This window comes from Perna viridis, chromosome 5, assembly GCF_037379345.1.
Source record: "Perna viridis isolate PV_CMFRI_1.1 ecotype Kerala chromosome 5, ASM3737934v1, whole genome shotgun sequence".
NCBI lineage: Eukaryota > Metazoa > Mollusca > Bivalvia > Mytilida > Mytilidae > Perna > Perna viridis.
In genome coordinates this window covers 4511305-4525542 of record NC_142449.1, presented here as the reverse complement: position 1 = coordinate 4525542, position 14238 = coordinate 4511305, and the positions used below count along the sequence as shown (strand labels likewise).

General features: G+C 34.9%; 1 protein-coding gene across 2 annotated transcripts in view; it reads right to left on the bottom strand.

The window, feature by feature from the left end:
* LOC148615678 (fibroblast growth factor receptor-like) overlaps positions 1-13122 on the bottom strand; it is a 41074-nt gene extending 27952 nt beyond the window's left edge. Inside the window, exons 1-4 of one of the 2 annotated variants that reach the window (XM_088582170.1) lie at positions 12709-13122; positions 3676-3854; positions 1942-2182; positions 796-943 (exon numbers count right to left, since the gene is read on the bottom strand). In XM_088582170.1, coding sequence (XP_088438296.1) covers positions 796-943; positions 1942-2182; positions 3676-3854; positions 12709-12721 — 581 coding nt within the window. In that variant the 5' untranslated portion in view covers positions 12722-13122. Of the gene's footprint in view, positions 1-795; positions 944-1941; positions 2183-3675; positions 3855-12443; positions 12591-12708 lie in introns of those variants that run through there. The other variant, XM_088582169.1, reaches the window with a different exon arrangement.
* Positions 13123-14238: the final 1116 nt, after the last annotated feature.

The following is a 14238-nucleotide window of genomic DNA, read 5'->3' as shown; positions in this document are numbered from 1 at the left end:
AGGAACCAATTTTCATGGTTTCACGGTTTTCCAAATATCAGCCAATAACTGTAAAAATCAACATTTCTAGTCTTTAAATGAGCAATAACTCTATTAAGGAATTGGTCTCACTAACCACTTCCAGGTCAAATGGCCACCCCCCTATGTAGTACCAAAAACACACTGAACCTAGACATATGCATTGTAAGTGCATTATTTGTGTGTATTATGATTAAAAGTAGTCAAAATAAAGCTGAGAATGTGAACTTTAAAATCATATATGTAATTAACTACAAAAGTGTATGAATATTGTTTACATGTGTGAGTAATTTGCCTCCATGCTGTCAGTTAGCAGAACAGGTAAAAATGTGGATTTTCAGTATTATTTATTCAAGTAAATTTTGTGAAGAATTTATACTATGATCGTACCATTAGCATAATGATTTTGGAAGCCTTATTTTCCAAGCTTCGCAACGGTATGCAGCTTTAAGATGTCATTTGTCCTGGGAATTCACAGTGAGACTTTGAAAATTACTTTTTTAACATGTAAAGTAATGGAAACGTTAGAAGTGGTTAGTGAGACCATTGGTATATAATGTCTACCAAAAACCTGTAGATAATTATGTTGCTCTTTGAGTAAAAAAAAAATTTAAGATTTATGCAGAAATTGTCTTGACCCCTGTGTTTTAAAAAATAGCACTAAATAACCACCATGATGGACCCAACCGTTAAGTAAACCAAAACCTTTTATGTGAGAGTACACCAGAGCTTATCCAGATTTCATACATTTTTTATGATTTGAAAAAAAATACATACCTATTCAGTGGATTCAGTTGCTGTCCATTTTTTGTCCAATAAGAGGAGTTGTATGGTTTTGGTTTGGCAAGATAATGACAGCTGATGTTTACATTCTGTCCCTCTTGAACATTTATAAACTTCTCAAACAAACGTACAATTGGAGGACCTAAAGTATAAAATAATGAACCATGCATCTTTTTTTTTATTATTTAAAACGGACATTAAAAAAAAGAATAATTCACCTAAATGAAGTTGTTTCCCCTAACAAACTTTCTTCCCTTTTTACAGCAGAATTTGGGAAGATCAACCACAAACTTAGGATTGAATTCTGAACAAAAAATCTGCTAAAATTGTCAGAATACCTCATTTTATGAGAGGTTGTCAGTAGAACTCAGGTCCATGAGAGGTCAAGGATTGTCAGGGGACCTCAGTCAAATATGGTCCACAGTTGTCAGTAGAACTCAATCAATTAGAATTCCAGGGTTGTCAGTGGACCTCAGTCAATGAGAGGTCCAGGGTTGTCAGTAGACCTCAGTGAATGAGTGGTCCAGGTTGACCAAAGAACTCTGTCAATTATGATCCATGGTTGTCAGCAAACCCAAGTCAATGAGAGGTCCAGGATTGATGGTAGAACTCAGTCAATGAAAGGTCCGGGGTTGTCAGTAGACCTCAGTCAATCATTAGTCCAGGGTAGTCAGTGGAACTCAGTCAATGAGTGGTCCAGGGTTGTCATTGGAACTCAATCAATCAGAGGTCCAGGATTGTCAGTAGACCTCAGTCAATGAGTGGTCCAGGGTTTTCAGTAGAACTGAGGTGATGTGTCATAACTGTTTACTCAAATATGTGCCCTAGGGTATCAGGACAGGTTACAATGAACTGCAACAAAGGAATTATAGGATATTTCAGTCCCAACATCAGTTTTTTTTTTTATCAAAGAATAGAAAATTATAAATATATTATGTTTTGTGGAAAAAAGTCCACAACACTCTGAACTCTATAGTTTACTGTTAAGCCAAACATTTACAAGCCTTGATCTTCAAATTTAATGACAGATGGCCAGATGAACAGACAGATGGTGGAATGAATGTCATGAGAGACACTAAATACCCCAGACTTGCTTAACAAACGTATAATGTGCAGTCATTTGACATCAAAATTTCTTACCATCAACTTTCAGGAGCAGACTAGTGTGAATTTTCTTTCCACCATAAAACGTGTAACAGTTGTAGCCTCCTTCATCCTTGTAAGAAATATCCTTGATTGTCAAATAGAATATATCAAGGTAATCATCCCCAACAGAAGATCCTTGTGAGACTTCATATTTGTCCGAGTCCTCAGGCGTAGGGTTGTACATACTGGTAATAGCCACAGCTTGACCAGGTCTTGCCATCTTTTCCCAGTATGCCTACAATATATTATGTACATTATGGTGTCAATGGCAATTTGAGAAATAGAAAAAGGAAAAGATTTGGTGAAGTGCAACAAATGCACCATTGTATAAACTTTATAAAAATAGTAAATACTAAAAGGGATCACCAAAAAGTCTTCAACAAGTGTATTGTAAACAAATCTTTAAGTAAGCTCTGGAAGGCCCTGACAACAAAAGTAAAATCCACAGTTAAAACAGAATGATGACACTTCTTCAAAATAAACCAAAAAGTCAAATAAAGACACATTAATGACTAACTCCTGACTGTAGACAGGGGCATGTCTGTGATGGGGTTAAACTAGTTTTTTAAGGCTTTAACTACCCCCTTAAATGTAAGGTCTAAATGACTTTTTCGAAGAAAAAGTATATTACATCAGTATTGATAAATGTCCTGTGAATCATGTTCAAGTTGTAATTTAAAGTATCAATTACAAATTTTTCAGTCTCAATGTTTTTTTGTTTGCTTTTCTTTTCTTTTTTTTTGACTGAAAAAGACATGACTCCTTTAGTTAACTGCTCAAATACCATGGTATTCAAATGTAGCTATAAGGCTTACTGTCAGCTAAGCCTGCACATTTTGGTGATTCAAATGACAAATATAACATAAAAACCTCTGCACTCATACATTTCATACTTGTAAGTCAATGAACCTATTTTTGGGCTACATATTCTTTAATTTTTTTTATATTTTATTTGTGTTTAGTTTCTTTTTACTTTGTGGCTACTGCTCACTAATTCATTATTCTTATTTTTTAAATAAATAGGTACAGTTTTTATCCAGCTTCTTTAAACATATTTTATTGTTCATAAACAAGGATGGATGAAGTCCAAGTTTCACAACTATGATACACCTTCTCCAGCTTCTTTGCTAACTATTAATACTTGCAGATACTTATTTCAACTCAAATATAAGCTTAACATCTTAAACATACATGTACCTACAACATTGATCCCAGTAATCATAACATCCTATACAAATTTGACCTGACCAATTATCCCTTTTCATCCAGAATGAGTGATTCAAAAGAAATTTATGCCAAATGAAAAATTTCTTTCATTTCAAAATAACTTTTTGGAATATGAGACTGTAACTAAAAGGTAAAAGTAATTAATACATGTACTTACTGTGACCATAACAGTAAAACAAGGGACTTCCACAATACATCCCTGAACACCTACTTTTATCATACTATGGAAGTCCACTGCCTCATGTTTTACCCCAACCTCTGACCCCACAACCCTACTCCATAAATGAGTAGTTATCATAATCATATTCAGTTGTAACATAATTCTAATCTCTGACAGTGTGAATCATAACATAATCTGGAAGCCTGTAGCTACTTTTTCTCTTCTGACCTCAGATCTAATAATACCATTTCATCAGAGTACCTTCCATTATTGTACTCTGAAAACCTGTTACGACCTGTGACCTCTGACCACATGAAACCATTTCATCAAGGAGTACCTACCATTATCATACTCTGGAAGCCTGATGCTACACATTTTATCCTGACTTCTCCACCTATCTCAACAGTGTATGGACTTTGATTTAGAGGTTCAACAATAGTCAGCTCCTCCAGAGGCACCTGTTGTCCATGCCCTCGTCGACAACTGACCAGTGTCAACAGACATACTATTATTACACCACCTGATTAAAAATCAAAGAATATATAAAAACAACAACCATATTAATAAGGACATAAAAATGCAATAATTTATTGTAATAATTACTCCAACATTTCAATGCAAAAAAAGTCCTACATAAAGAAGTTACCATAATAAAGTTAGTTCTTCAATGGAGACAACAAAAATTCCATGGAGTATCCAATGTATAAAACATACTGTATTTCTGTTTTTCATGTTTCTACAGCAGCTTATTTTTTTAAATTCAGATTGAACAATTTAGTTAAAGTTTTTGTAAGAATCAGGCAAAATGGGAAAAACCAGAATCATGCATGTCAAAAACTCACTGATCTGACAATATTTTACTCAAAGATGCTTTCTCTATTTGAAAAGACCATTATTTGATCTCTGCATCACTGGATTTGCTCAGAATTATTTCAATAAAATGTTAGAAAAATGAGGTTTTTGACAGAGTTATCTACCCTTGAAATGCATTTCATTGAAATTATAACTCAATTTACCATAATGATAAGGAAAATCTTGTCTTTTTCCTTGATTCTGATGGTGCAAATAGTCAAATTAAACTTTCAAAATTGTGTTTCTTTTTCATAACCATGTGTCACCCAAATTCCTGTATCTTGTAGATACTGTTACTTAAAAGCCTTTTAAATCAATCCTTTTGGTACTATTGCAGAGAAATATTAATTATCAAAATCAAACAAGATGGAAGGGGTAAACCTTATAACATAAATGACACAGGTTCAAATATCATTGAAAAATAAATACAGCAATAAACAATTAATAGAAAACCTTTATTTATTTAGGTGTCTTTAAGAAATAATGTAAAATATCCGTACAGTAGTTATCTCCCCTTATTCCTTTTCAGTGCATTTCAATATATCATTTCTATACATCATATTCAGCCGGAAACTAAATTGCTTTAAAACACCTCATTTGTAAGTAAGGATAGCAGCAGGATTTAGTTTTAGTTGTTCAATACCTGGTTTTTACATGATTACCATCATAACACTTTATGGTACAAATATATATAATTCATTTTAAAGCTACATATCTGTAGGTTGTCAAGATATTTTCCTCCTTTTCTCCATTTTTTTTGTGTAACATTACAATCCTAAATTGGATTGCTACAAAGGGCGAGATGTTCCGTTCTGCTCATGGCACACATAAATTTGTCGGCTTGTGTCTCAAACAGCCTCTGACAACTAAAGTCCAACTCCAACCTTCACAACGGGTTTACCAACTGGTGGACCTGGTCTGGCCATTTTGACTGACTGGAGAAGGACAAAGGCAAGTCACTGGTGCCTTAAAACCAGACAGCCTCGGGTAGATGGGGCTCATAAACCTTAGAGGGTAGCCCAGCTAGGAGAAGGAAAACTCTGATGTAAAACCTCTGTTGCCTTGCAGCTACACCCTTAGACAGGGAAAGGCTTCAGGAGACAACCTCGAGGTAAATCCAGAACTAGGAATCTGTAACTTCCTTCCTGTACTTCCAGGATCAGAACTTCTGTTCAGAAGCTAAGGGTGAGGTAACCCCGACAGAGAACCTAGAGTGCTGAAGACGGAGGTGTTGGGAGATACAGCGCACTCGAACAGACCACAACACCACTCACAAACAGCCTGAAAAGATCATGGTAGAAGTTGAAGGAGAAACAACCATAGGGAAAGCGGCAGCAAATGAATTTGCTAAAGGCTATGAGAAAGAAAGCAACATTGATATACCACCATCACGGAAAAAAGAAGTAAGAGCTGAATTGAGAGAAAGATCAAAGGTGCCAACACATGAACTTATGCAGAGAGACATCACCATGTTTGAGATGAAAGCAGCCATCAGAAAAATAAAAATGAAAAAGGCACCAGGTCCAGATAACATCACCAATGAAATGCTTCAACACCTTGGCACCTTAGCATTAACAACTTTGCTAGAAATTCTCAACTGTGCTGGAGACAAGGTCAAGTCCCTCAAAGTTGGAAAGAAGCCATAATGATGCCAATACTGAAGAGGGGAAAGAACAAATTGAAAGCCTCAAGCTACTGCCCAATTAGCCTACAAGCAGTTGCTGCAATTTAATGGAGCGTATAATCAACAAGCGCCTACAGACATACTTGGAATCGGAGAACATTCTTGGTCATGAACAAGCTGGTTTTAGACAGTACAAGAGCACAGAAGATCAGACAACATATCTATCTCAAGTAGTCGAGGATGCATTTCAATCAAAGAAAGAAATGCTAGCTGTCTTTGTAGATCTTCATAGAGCATTTGATAAAGTTTGGACAGATGGCCTTCTTGTAAAACTTCTTAGATTTGGAGTAAGTGTAAGACTGTACAAATGGACCAACTCATATCTGTACAATAGAAGGGCAAGAGTACTCGTAGATGGGAAGCATGGCCGAAAAATACTTCTAAAACAGGGTGTACCACAGGGAGGAGTATTGCAACCGACTCTTCATACTCTACATGAATGACCTAGTTCCAGAGCTACCAAATGGTGTACAATCAGCACTCTACGCAGATGATCTTGTCCTCTGGTGCTCTGAAGAGTATGCAACTACTGCAAGGTAGAGGATACAAACAGTATTAGATATGGTAGTCAAATTGGCCAATGAGTGGTGTTTTACCATCAACAGAGAGAAAACAACAGCAACCCTCTTTACACTCTCACATAAAACCCAATCTGTCAAACTGACCATGGATGACATCCATATCACAATGGAAGATCAGCAAACATACCTTGGTGTAACCTTCAATAAAAGACTTACATGGAAACAGCATATAATGACAGCAGAAGCCAAAGCCAGACGAAAACTAAACATCATGAGAAAATTTGCTGGTACAAACTGGGGTACTAATGAGAAAGTTTTGAAATCTGTCTATGAAGGAAATGTACGCCCACATCTAGAATATGAATATAGTGCTTGGATGAAGCAGCTAAGTCTCACCATCAAACTCTAGATAAAGTCCAGAATCATGCTCTCCGCATCATCAGAGGGGCCATGAAACACCTACTGCTAGTATGGAGAAAATTACAAACATACAACTATTTAGTAAGAGAAGAGAATGTAAAGCTATGATACAGGCCACCAAATATCAATGATTACCAAACCACCCAATGAATGAGAGACTGAAACAACTATCCGCATGCAGACTCAAAAAATCCAGCTTCACTCTAGAAACAAGAGCATTGCAAAGAAAACACCAAGAACATCTACCTATGCATGTCAAACCTATAGATTTTAAAATGAATGACAATCTATGTGCAGAGAAGGAGGACAATGTAACCATTCAGACAACAGTTCAGTTACTCAGTGCCAAAGATGACCAATCAAACATCGTCAGAAAAACCGTAACAATGAGCATGCTGGAAAAAGAGTATCCATCAGAATTGTGGGCAAGAGTTTACACAGACGGTTCGGCCACAAATGTGACAACAAAAGGAGGGGCCTGTATCTACATTGAACACCCAAATGGAGTACAACAGTCAATGGCAATACCAACAGGATTACATTGCTCCAACTACAAGGCTGAAGAAGAAAAGCACTCATCCATGTGGCAAATTACATCAAGGAAACCACAGAAAATATACAAGTAGTATTACTAACAGATGCCCTCTCCGTAATACAAGCACTGACCAACAACAAACTACCACAACTTGAAAGAGCTATTTATTCCACCAAGAGCCTTAAAACTGCCATACAGTGGATACCTTCACATTGTGGAATCAATGGAAATGAAAAACCAGATAAGCTAGCAAAGGAAGGCGCTCAACAACAGCAAGATGAAAATCCTGTCTGCTACACAGAGATGAATACCATCATCAAGTCTCTGCACAATACCCCTCAGAAGCAAGATAGCAACCATCAACTAAAAAGATTTGAGCAAACTACAATCTTCAGGCTCAGGACAGGACACAACAGACTCAACCAACATCTGTACAGAGTTTTGAAGGTCATACCATCAACTATATGCCCCTGTGGAGAAGCAGAGCAGAATACAGAACACTTCCTGCAGACATGCAAGTTACACCAGGCACAGAGAGAGAAGATATGGGATAAACCAACCCCCATTACAGAGAAACTGTATGGACCTGTGGAAGGCCATACAGAAGACAACCAGATTCAAGTGTAATGGCAAACGACAAGAAGAAGATAAAGCTCCTGTCTAAAGAAACACTTGATTTGTACTCTGTTCCCATTATATGGCGGGTCCCACTGTATTGTGGTATGGCTAGATGAAGAGCATGCACATGTTCAGTATTTGTTGTGGATGACTTAGGAACTAAGTGCAAACGTTGAAACCACATATTTGCAGGCCTTTCATTAAGAGGTACTTTTATCCTTCTAAACTACTAAAAGGTACCTCCAGAATTTTAAAATTTCATACATATTTATTAAACAAAATGATGAAAAGCACCTCCTACAAAACCAAAGGTATCTGCATTGTAAGAAAATAATGAAACCCCTGATATTTGTCAAGTTTTCTCAAGGACAGGAAAATTAAGGATCAACTTGAAATTTTTATGTGATTTTCAGCTATTTTAAAAATTTTCGATGGTCATGTTTGGAAATTGCTGTCAAACTGAATGCAGAAGAAGTAGGGATTGTAAAGTTATCATGATCCATTGAAAAGTTGTTGTAATGCATCCATACAAATTACCATTGCAAGGTTTTTGATAACAATGATTTTAGAGAATTTTGTTTTCAATACAGTGATACAATGAGAACATTTTTTCCAGGCACAGAATTTTAACTTACCTTTTCGCCAGCAATTACTGAATATTGAAGATGCTGCATCAGCAAAATAGGTATAAAGCAATAAAAGGTTAGATTTTGTACTAACTTCAGACAAAATAAAAATCCACTTTCCAAAGGCCTGTTTCTCCTCAGTTTAGAAAACAGCTAACTACTGTAATACATTGAGGCCCCTACTTGATCACATTTTGACAATCAATAGTTTTCAAGATTTTAATAAGGAATACCTATGTACCAAAGCCATACACTACATACTCTCCATATTGCAATTGGGGGGGGGTTAAAAAATCTAATAAATTATTAACTTTATTTATGCTTTAAAAATACTCTTAATTCATTTCTTTCATGCAATTCTCAAAGAACCACACAACATATGATTTATTCTATTGTCAAATTCAAATGGGTACAAGGTTCAGAATGTCACTGAATTTAACTAAAAGTGTTTAATATTTGAATGGCTATGAGACAGAAATATCTTAACACAAAAACTTGTCACCAAACTATTAGAAAGCTTTGGTAATAGTACACTATAAACTTAACAGCCGAACAGCAAGTAAAATCTGATGTACATGTATGGTTATGATCTGGCATTTTTTCGGTATACATGAACATATTTTCTGGAACTGAACCCCATGATTCTATAGGATACAAATTCAAATTCTTAAATTTTAATCTATATGAAAATGAAGATGTCAATATAACGAAAATAAATTAACAGCATACATTTAGTCCTTAGTGAGACAATCTTTATTCCAATAATATGTGGGAACTAGCCTCACAAGACAGTACAACCAGACCCATTGATTATAAACTTACAACAGCATCAACATTTTAAATGCACTATGCATGTATGTTGGAATTAGAGAACTGTCGGCAATCGAAGCTACTGGTTGGTTAAGGGGCAATAATGAGATGGGGAAAGTAACGACTTTGTCAAAGGAAAAGGGGAACATAACAGGCCATTCTCTCTGCAATAACTTGAGTTACAACGGTAGTCTAATACCCTTTCCTTCTTGCAATACACACACAGCCAGAGGCATCAATAATAGGCCTCGCCATAAGCTATCGGACAATGATACCAGAGACCTATAATTAAAGGTCTATGACGATAGTATGTGTTAATATATTTCTACGAAATAATAAGATATACTGAGAAACCAAACGTACCGTTTACTACATTCATTTTATCCAATGTATATCATCATGGGACTGATAAAACAATAGTTTATATCTAATCCCAGCATGAACTAATAACCAACAGAGAATAATCACTGCATAAAAAAATAAATCCAGATGAACTTGCATTCACACAAAATTGAGTTCAATCTTGTTTCAAAATACACATCCACGAAGATATAATGAATTCATATTGGTAAGATATTCATCATTCTACGTAACCCATATCTTCTATCTCAAAATCAGTTGTTTTCTACAAAGGACATATATGATATTGCTCGAGGGTATTTGTCAAGACAAGTATTTATTTCAACGTCCTCTGTACCTGCACGGTGACAGACAGCTATGTTCATTTTATGTTTTATTTTCTGACATATAAAAATACCCTACATCTGTGTTATGGGGAAAATGTTAATATAAGGTGTAAGTCAACCAAAAATGATAAAAGCTTAAAGGTAGTGAAGTTCGAAAACAAATTTTGGTGATGATGATTGTCGTAGCTTTGGTATTTATTTCTGGCTTTCCTTGCGTTACTACATATAGGTATAGATTTATTTTTTCACTGTGTGTTAAGAGCAAAGTAATTTCATTTTTAAGTACAGTGAGTGGTTACTAATGTGGCTTTATGGTTTTGATTACACCAGCCTGTACATTACGGGGAAATCATTCTATGCTTGAAACTTAGTAGTTACGTTTTTTCTTTAATTCTTTGTTTCCGTATTTTAGTAATATTTCTCATATTGTAGAGATCAGATAACATTCTATGTGCTAATTCTTGTTTTAATATGGATGTGTTATCTGGTGTGATACTTTGACTGTCTTCATTCGTCTAAGCGTCATCAAATTTAACTGCTGCCATATGGAGGGCAACCCCGTACTTCTTGGGTTGTGAAGTTTATTATGTATTGACCTGTCATGGTGACATTCTTACGTGGTGTTATTGAATGCACAAAGATAATGACAAAACACACCAAAGGGTACAAATGTAATGATATACATGTTACACACATGTATATATTTATATATACCATAAGTGTCATAGTACTTTCTCGAACGGCTATTATGCAGTATGTCCTGATGTGAAGAGTTTCTATTTATCGTAAAACTGGTGGTCCATCTTTCGAATTAATGGCAGGTTTAAATTCTATGATTATAAAATAGCACCTTTGACATTAACCACGATAATGAATTAAGACAAATAGCAAGAAAAGTTATACTTCGAACATTTTGCATTGCAATAATTGCATTGTATGGGTTAGCTCCAAGGATTTTACAATTAGTCATACAAAAATTAACTTGACATCTTGATAATAAAATATTAACTTCAACTGACAGATTTATAGTACTTGACCGGCTTTATATGTATTAAAAAACTTAATCACAAATTGTTTAGAGCCACGAGAAAAGCGAATGTACAAAACACATCTGGATGTCTAAAGGCTAAGTTTCTATATGTTTTTAAACAAAAACTTAACGTTTAAAATAACCCCAGTTTAACTGTAGATCTAGATTACTAATGAAACAGGGTATACAGACAGGTTTGGGAAATATACAATTTGAAAACGGAATTTAAGGAAAACAAAGACTTCGGGACGCGAATTAACCCGTAAATATGGATACCCTTTTTCATGCATCTCATTGATTCAATTAGTTAGTGTAAGTGTCATGATGAATGTTAAAGTTCTAACTAGACAACAATACTGTTCCTTGCAACATTCTGTTGAAGGAAAAAATGTTTTCTATGAGTTATGGTATTAGTTCTAAATCTATTAAAAAAAAACATTCGAGTGTTATTTGTAGTGTGTCTAGTTGTCCTCTTGAATGAAAAGTGGGTAATTATGGTGTGTCTGGGTGTCCTCCTGGATCAGTGAAAGGTGGGGTAAAAAATTACCATGTGATACGTATTACCTGTCACGTAATTTACTGTTTCAGCTGAAAACAATGCCAGACAACTTTTATATTTCTATCGAAATTATATTTTTATCAAGAGATCTGTAAAATCTCACTTGTTCAATACATTACATATTTTCTCTTTTACATTGAGTGTGGTTATATTTTATATTGAACTTTGATACATATACTACAATACATTACAATAAAGTTCTATTCATATACATGTGTACATATAAGTAAGACACTTTTTCCAATCAGATTGACACTTTTTCAAACTGAATTACTTTTATTTCCGATTTGGATGCCGTTGGTTAATACTTTTTTGGTCTCAATGCATTGTTTTCACCCGGGTAAACCTGTTGCTGCCAAAGCGGTGCTTATTCCAAATGCGGTTGATAAACAAGTTCATGATAATTGACACCTGGAGTAAAATAGTGAATCCTAAGGAAAAGTGGTAATCGTTTTTCAAGTAAGCCTTACACCATCCCCTCATTTAAAGGTTTTATCATTAACAAATGATTCGAATATTAAAATAATTCTTGTAGATTGAGATTCCTAGTTCGAAGTAAAAAAATCCTTTTTACCATCTGAACTTTTCCCATTTTTTGTTATTGTAAACGGGCAAGTCTAAGCACAAAAAGGACTTTCATTTGTATCTTCTTTGAAAATAAAACAACTGAAATGACCAAGATTAGTGTATTGTCCGGACAAAAATGCATTACAAACGCGTCTTATCAACTCACAGCATATATCAAACTATTGGAAGTTAAACATTTACCTTTTAACTGAGATATGATGCAGCCCAGTAATTCATACATTTCATATTAAGTCGAACATAGCAATATTGTTAACTCTCCTCAAGTCTATTTCCAATTTGTCTCTCAATCGTATTTGTGATAAGCACCGATTTGGAAGCAGCGGGTTTACCCGGGTGGTTTTATAGAATGTCGACTTTTTTTAATGTGTGTAGTCCTTTCATGTTTTTAAATTATGACAAAATCGTCCTTATTTTTGATCTTCTGAACTTGAAAAAATAAGCTTACCTGTTCTGGTCATTTCCAGACCAGTACTTCAATGCGTCTACCAAGATATCATCACATCCTTATAAATATTGGTCGCATGTAACATATAGCAATCGGTTACTTTTCAGCTGGGCTGGAACAAATATATCCGTAATCACAGATCAGGGGACTTCACCCTACACTGGCCACTTTTAGTTGTTCACTCCAAAACAAAACATCTACCAATTACTTTTTGTCAAATAAATACTAAATAATAGTTATCAAATTAAACCTGAACACATCAATTAATGTCTATTGTGAAAATAAAGCAAAAATTGATAATTCAATAATCTCCACTCATATAGTCAAAATGGTCGACACAAAAATATTTAGCCCTCCATAATCGTATGAACTGAACCGTTTAAGTAATTTAAACTTGGGGAACTTCAAATGTACACACAATTTGGTGATTATTTTTTTACGTAACAAAAACTTAGTTCATAACTAATTTTAGACTGCCACTCCGAAATACTATATACAGTTTTGATCCGGGTTTTAATCAGTAATACTATCACCACTTACGATATTAACTTGCAAAATATTGCTTTACTTTGAAAAGTAAATGTCCTTTTACTATAAATTGTTTCACAAGCAACAGATATCATGTACTCTGTTGAGAGGTCCGGGGAAATTGTGTTGTTTCAATTTTACCTAATGTTCAGAATAATTCTATTCAATAGTTAATATTTACAACACGAGGTGAGATTTTATAAGTGTGCTTGCTTTGCTCAAAATAATAGTGTTCGTACGTATGTCTAGTGTGCGCTGTTGGAAGAGGGTCATAGCGCCTGGTGCGGCATGTACTGCTGGAGTAGTACCAATGTTTTTATTTGTACGTCATGCAGTACATAGAATTCTCTATTTTACTCGGTAACTAATTAAAACAAGTTCAAAGTTGTGCGTTCGTTACCCATGTCGTACCAATTGATATTTGGGTGCTACGACTCGTTAAAAGCGTATACCGAGTATTTGAAATTACCATGACTGCAAATGGGCGGCAGATAAACCAGAATTCCCTGTAGTTATATAGTTGGAAGTTGTGACCGATGAAGAAATAATTCCTTATTTAACGAATCAATGTTGGCAAGACAAATATTATGACGTTGTCCTGCTGATGTATACAACCTAGCCTTATGCATACATACGTCTCTGGTGTACATGTATACAATACATCATACATACGTCTCTGGTGTACATGTATACAATACATCATACAGTAAAAATCACCGGTTAGACACAGTAGACATTGTTTCGAAACTTGAAACTTGGCTGTTTGGCTTATGATTCTGCTGTTTTAAGGTCACTTTGGCTGTATTTGCTGTGTTAAAAATAGCAGTTTATCTAATGGATATAAGTTGTGAAGACTGAAACGCTTTTTATACTTTTGTTTTGTTCCTTTTTTATTACATTTTGTTTGGATATATTTGTAAGTAACTTGACATGTATAACACTTAAGAAAGAATATCATTTTTTTTAAAGTTCTCTCACATTAATCATATTTTCTTTAATGTA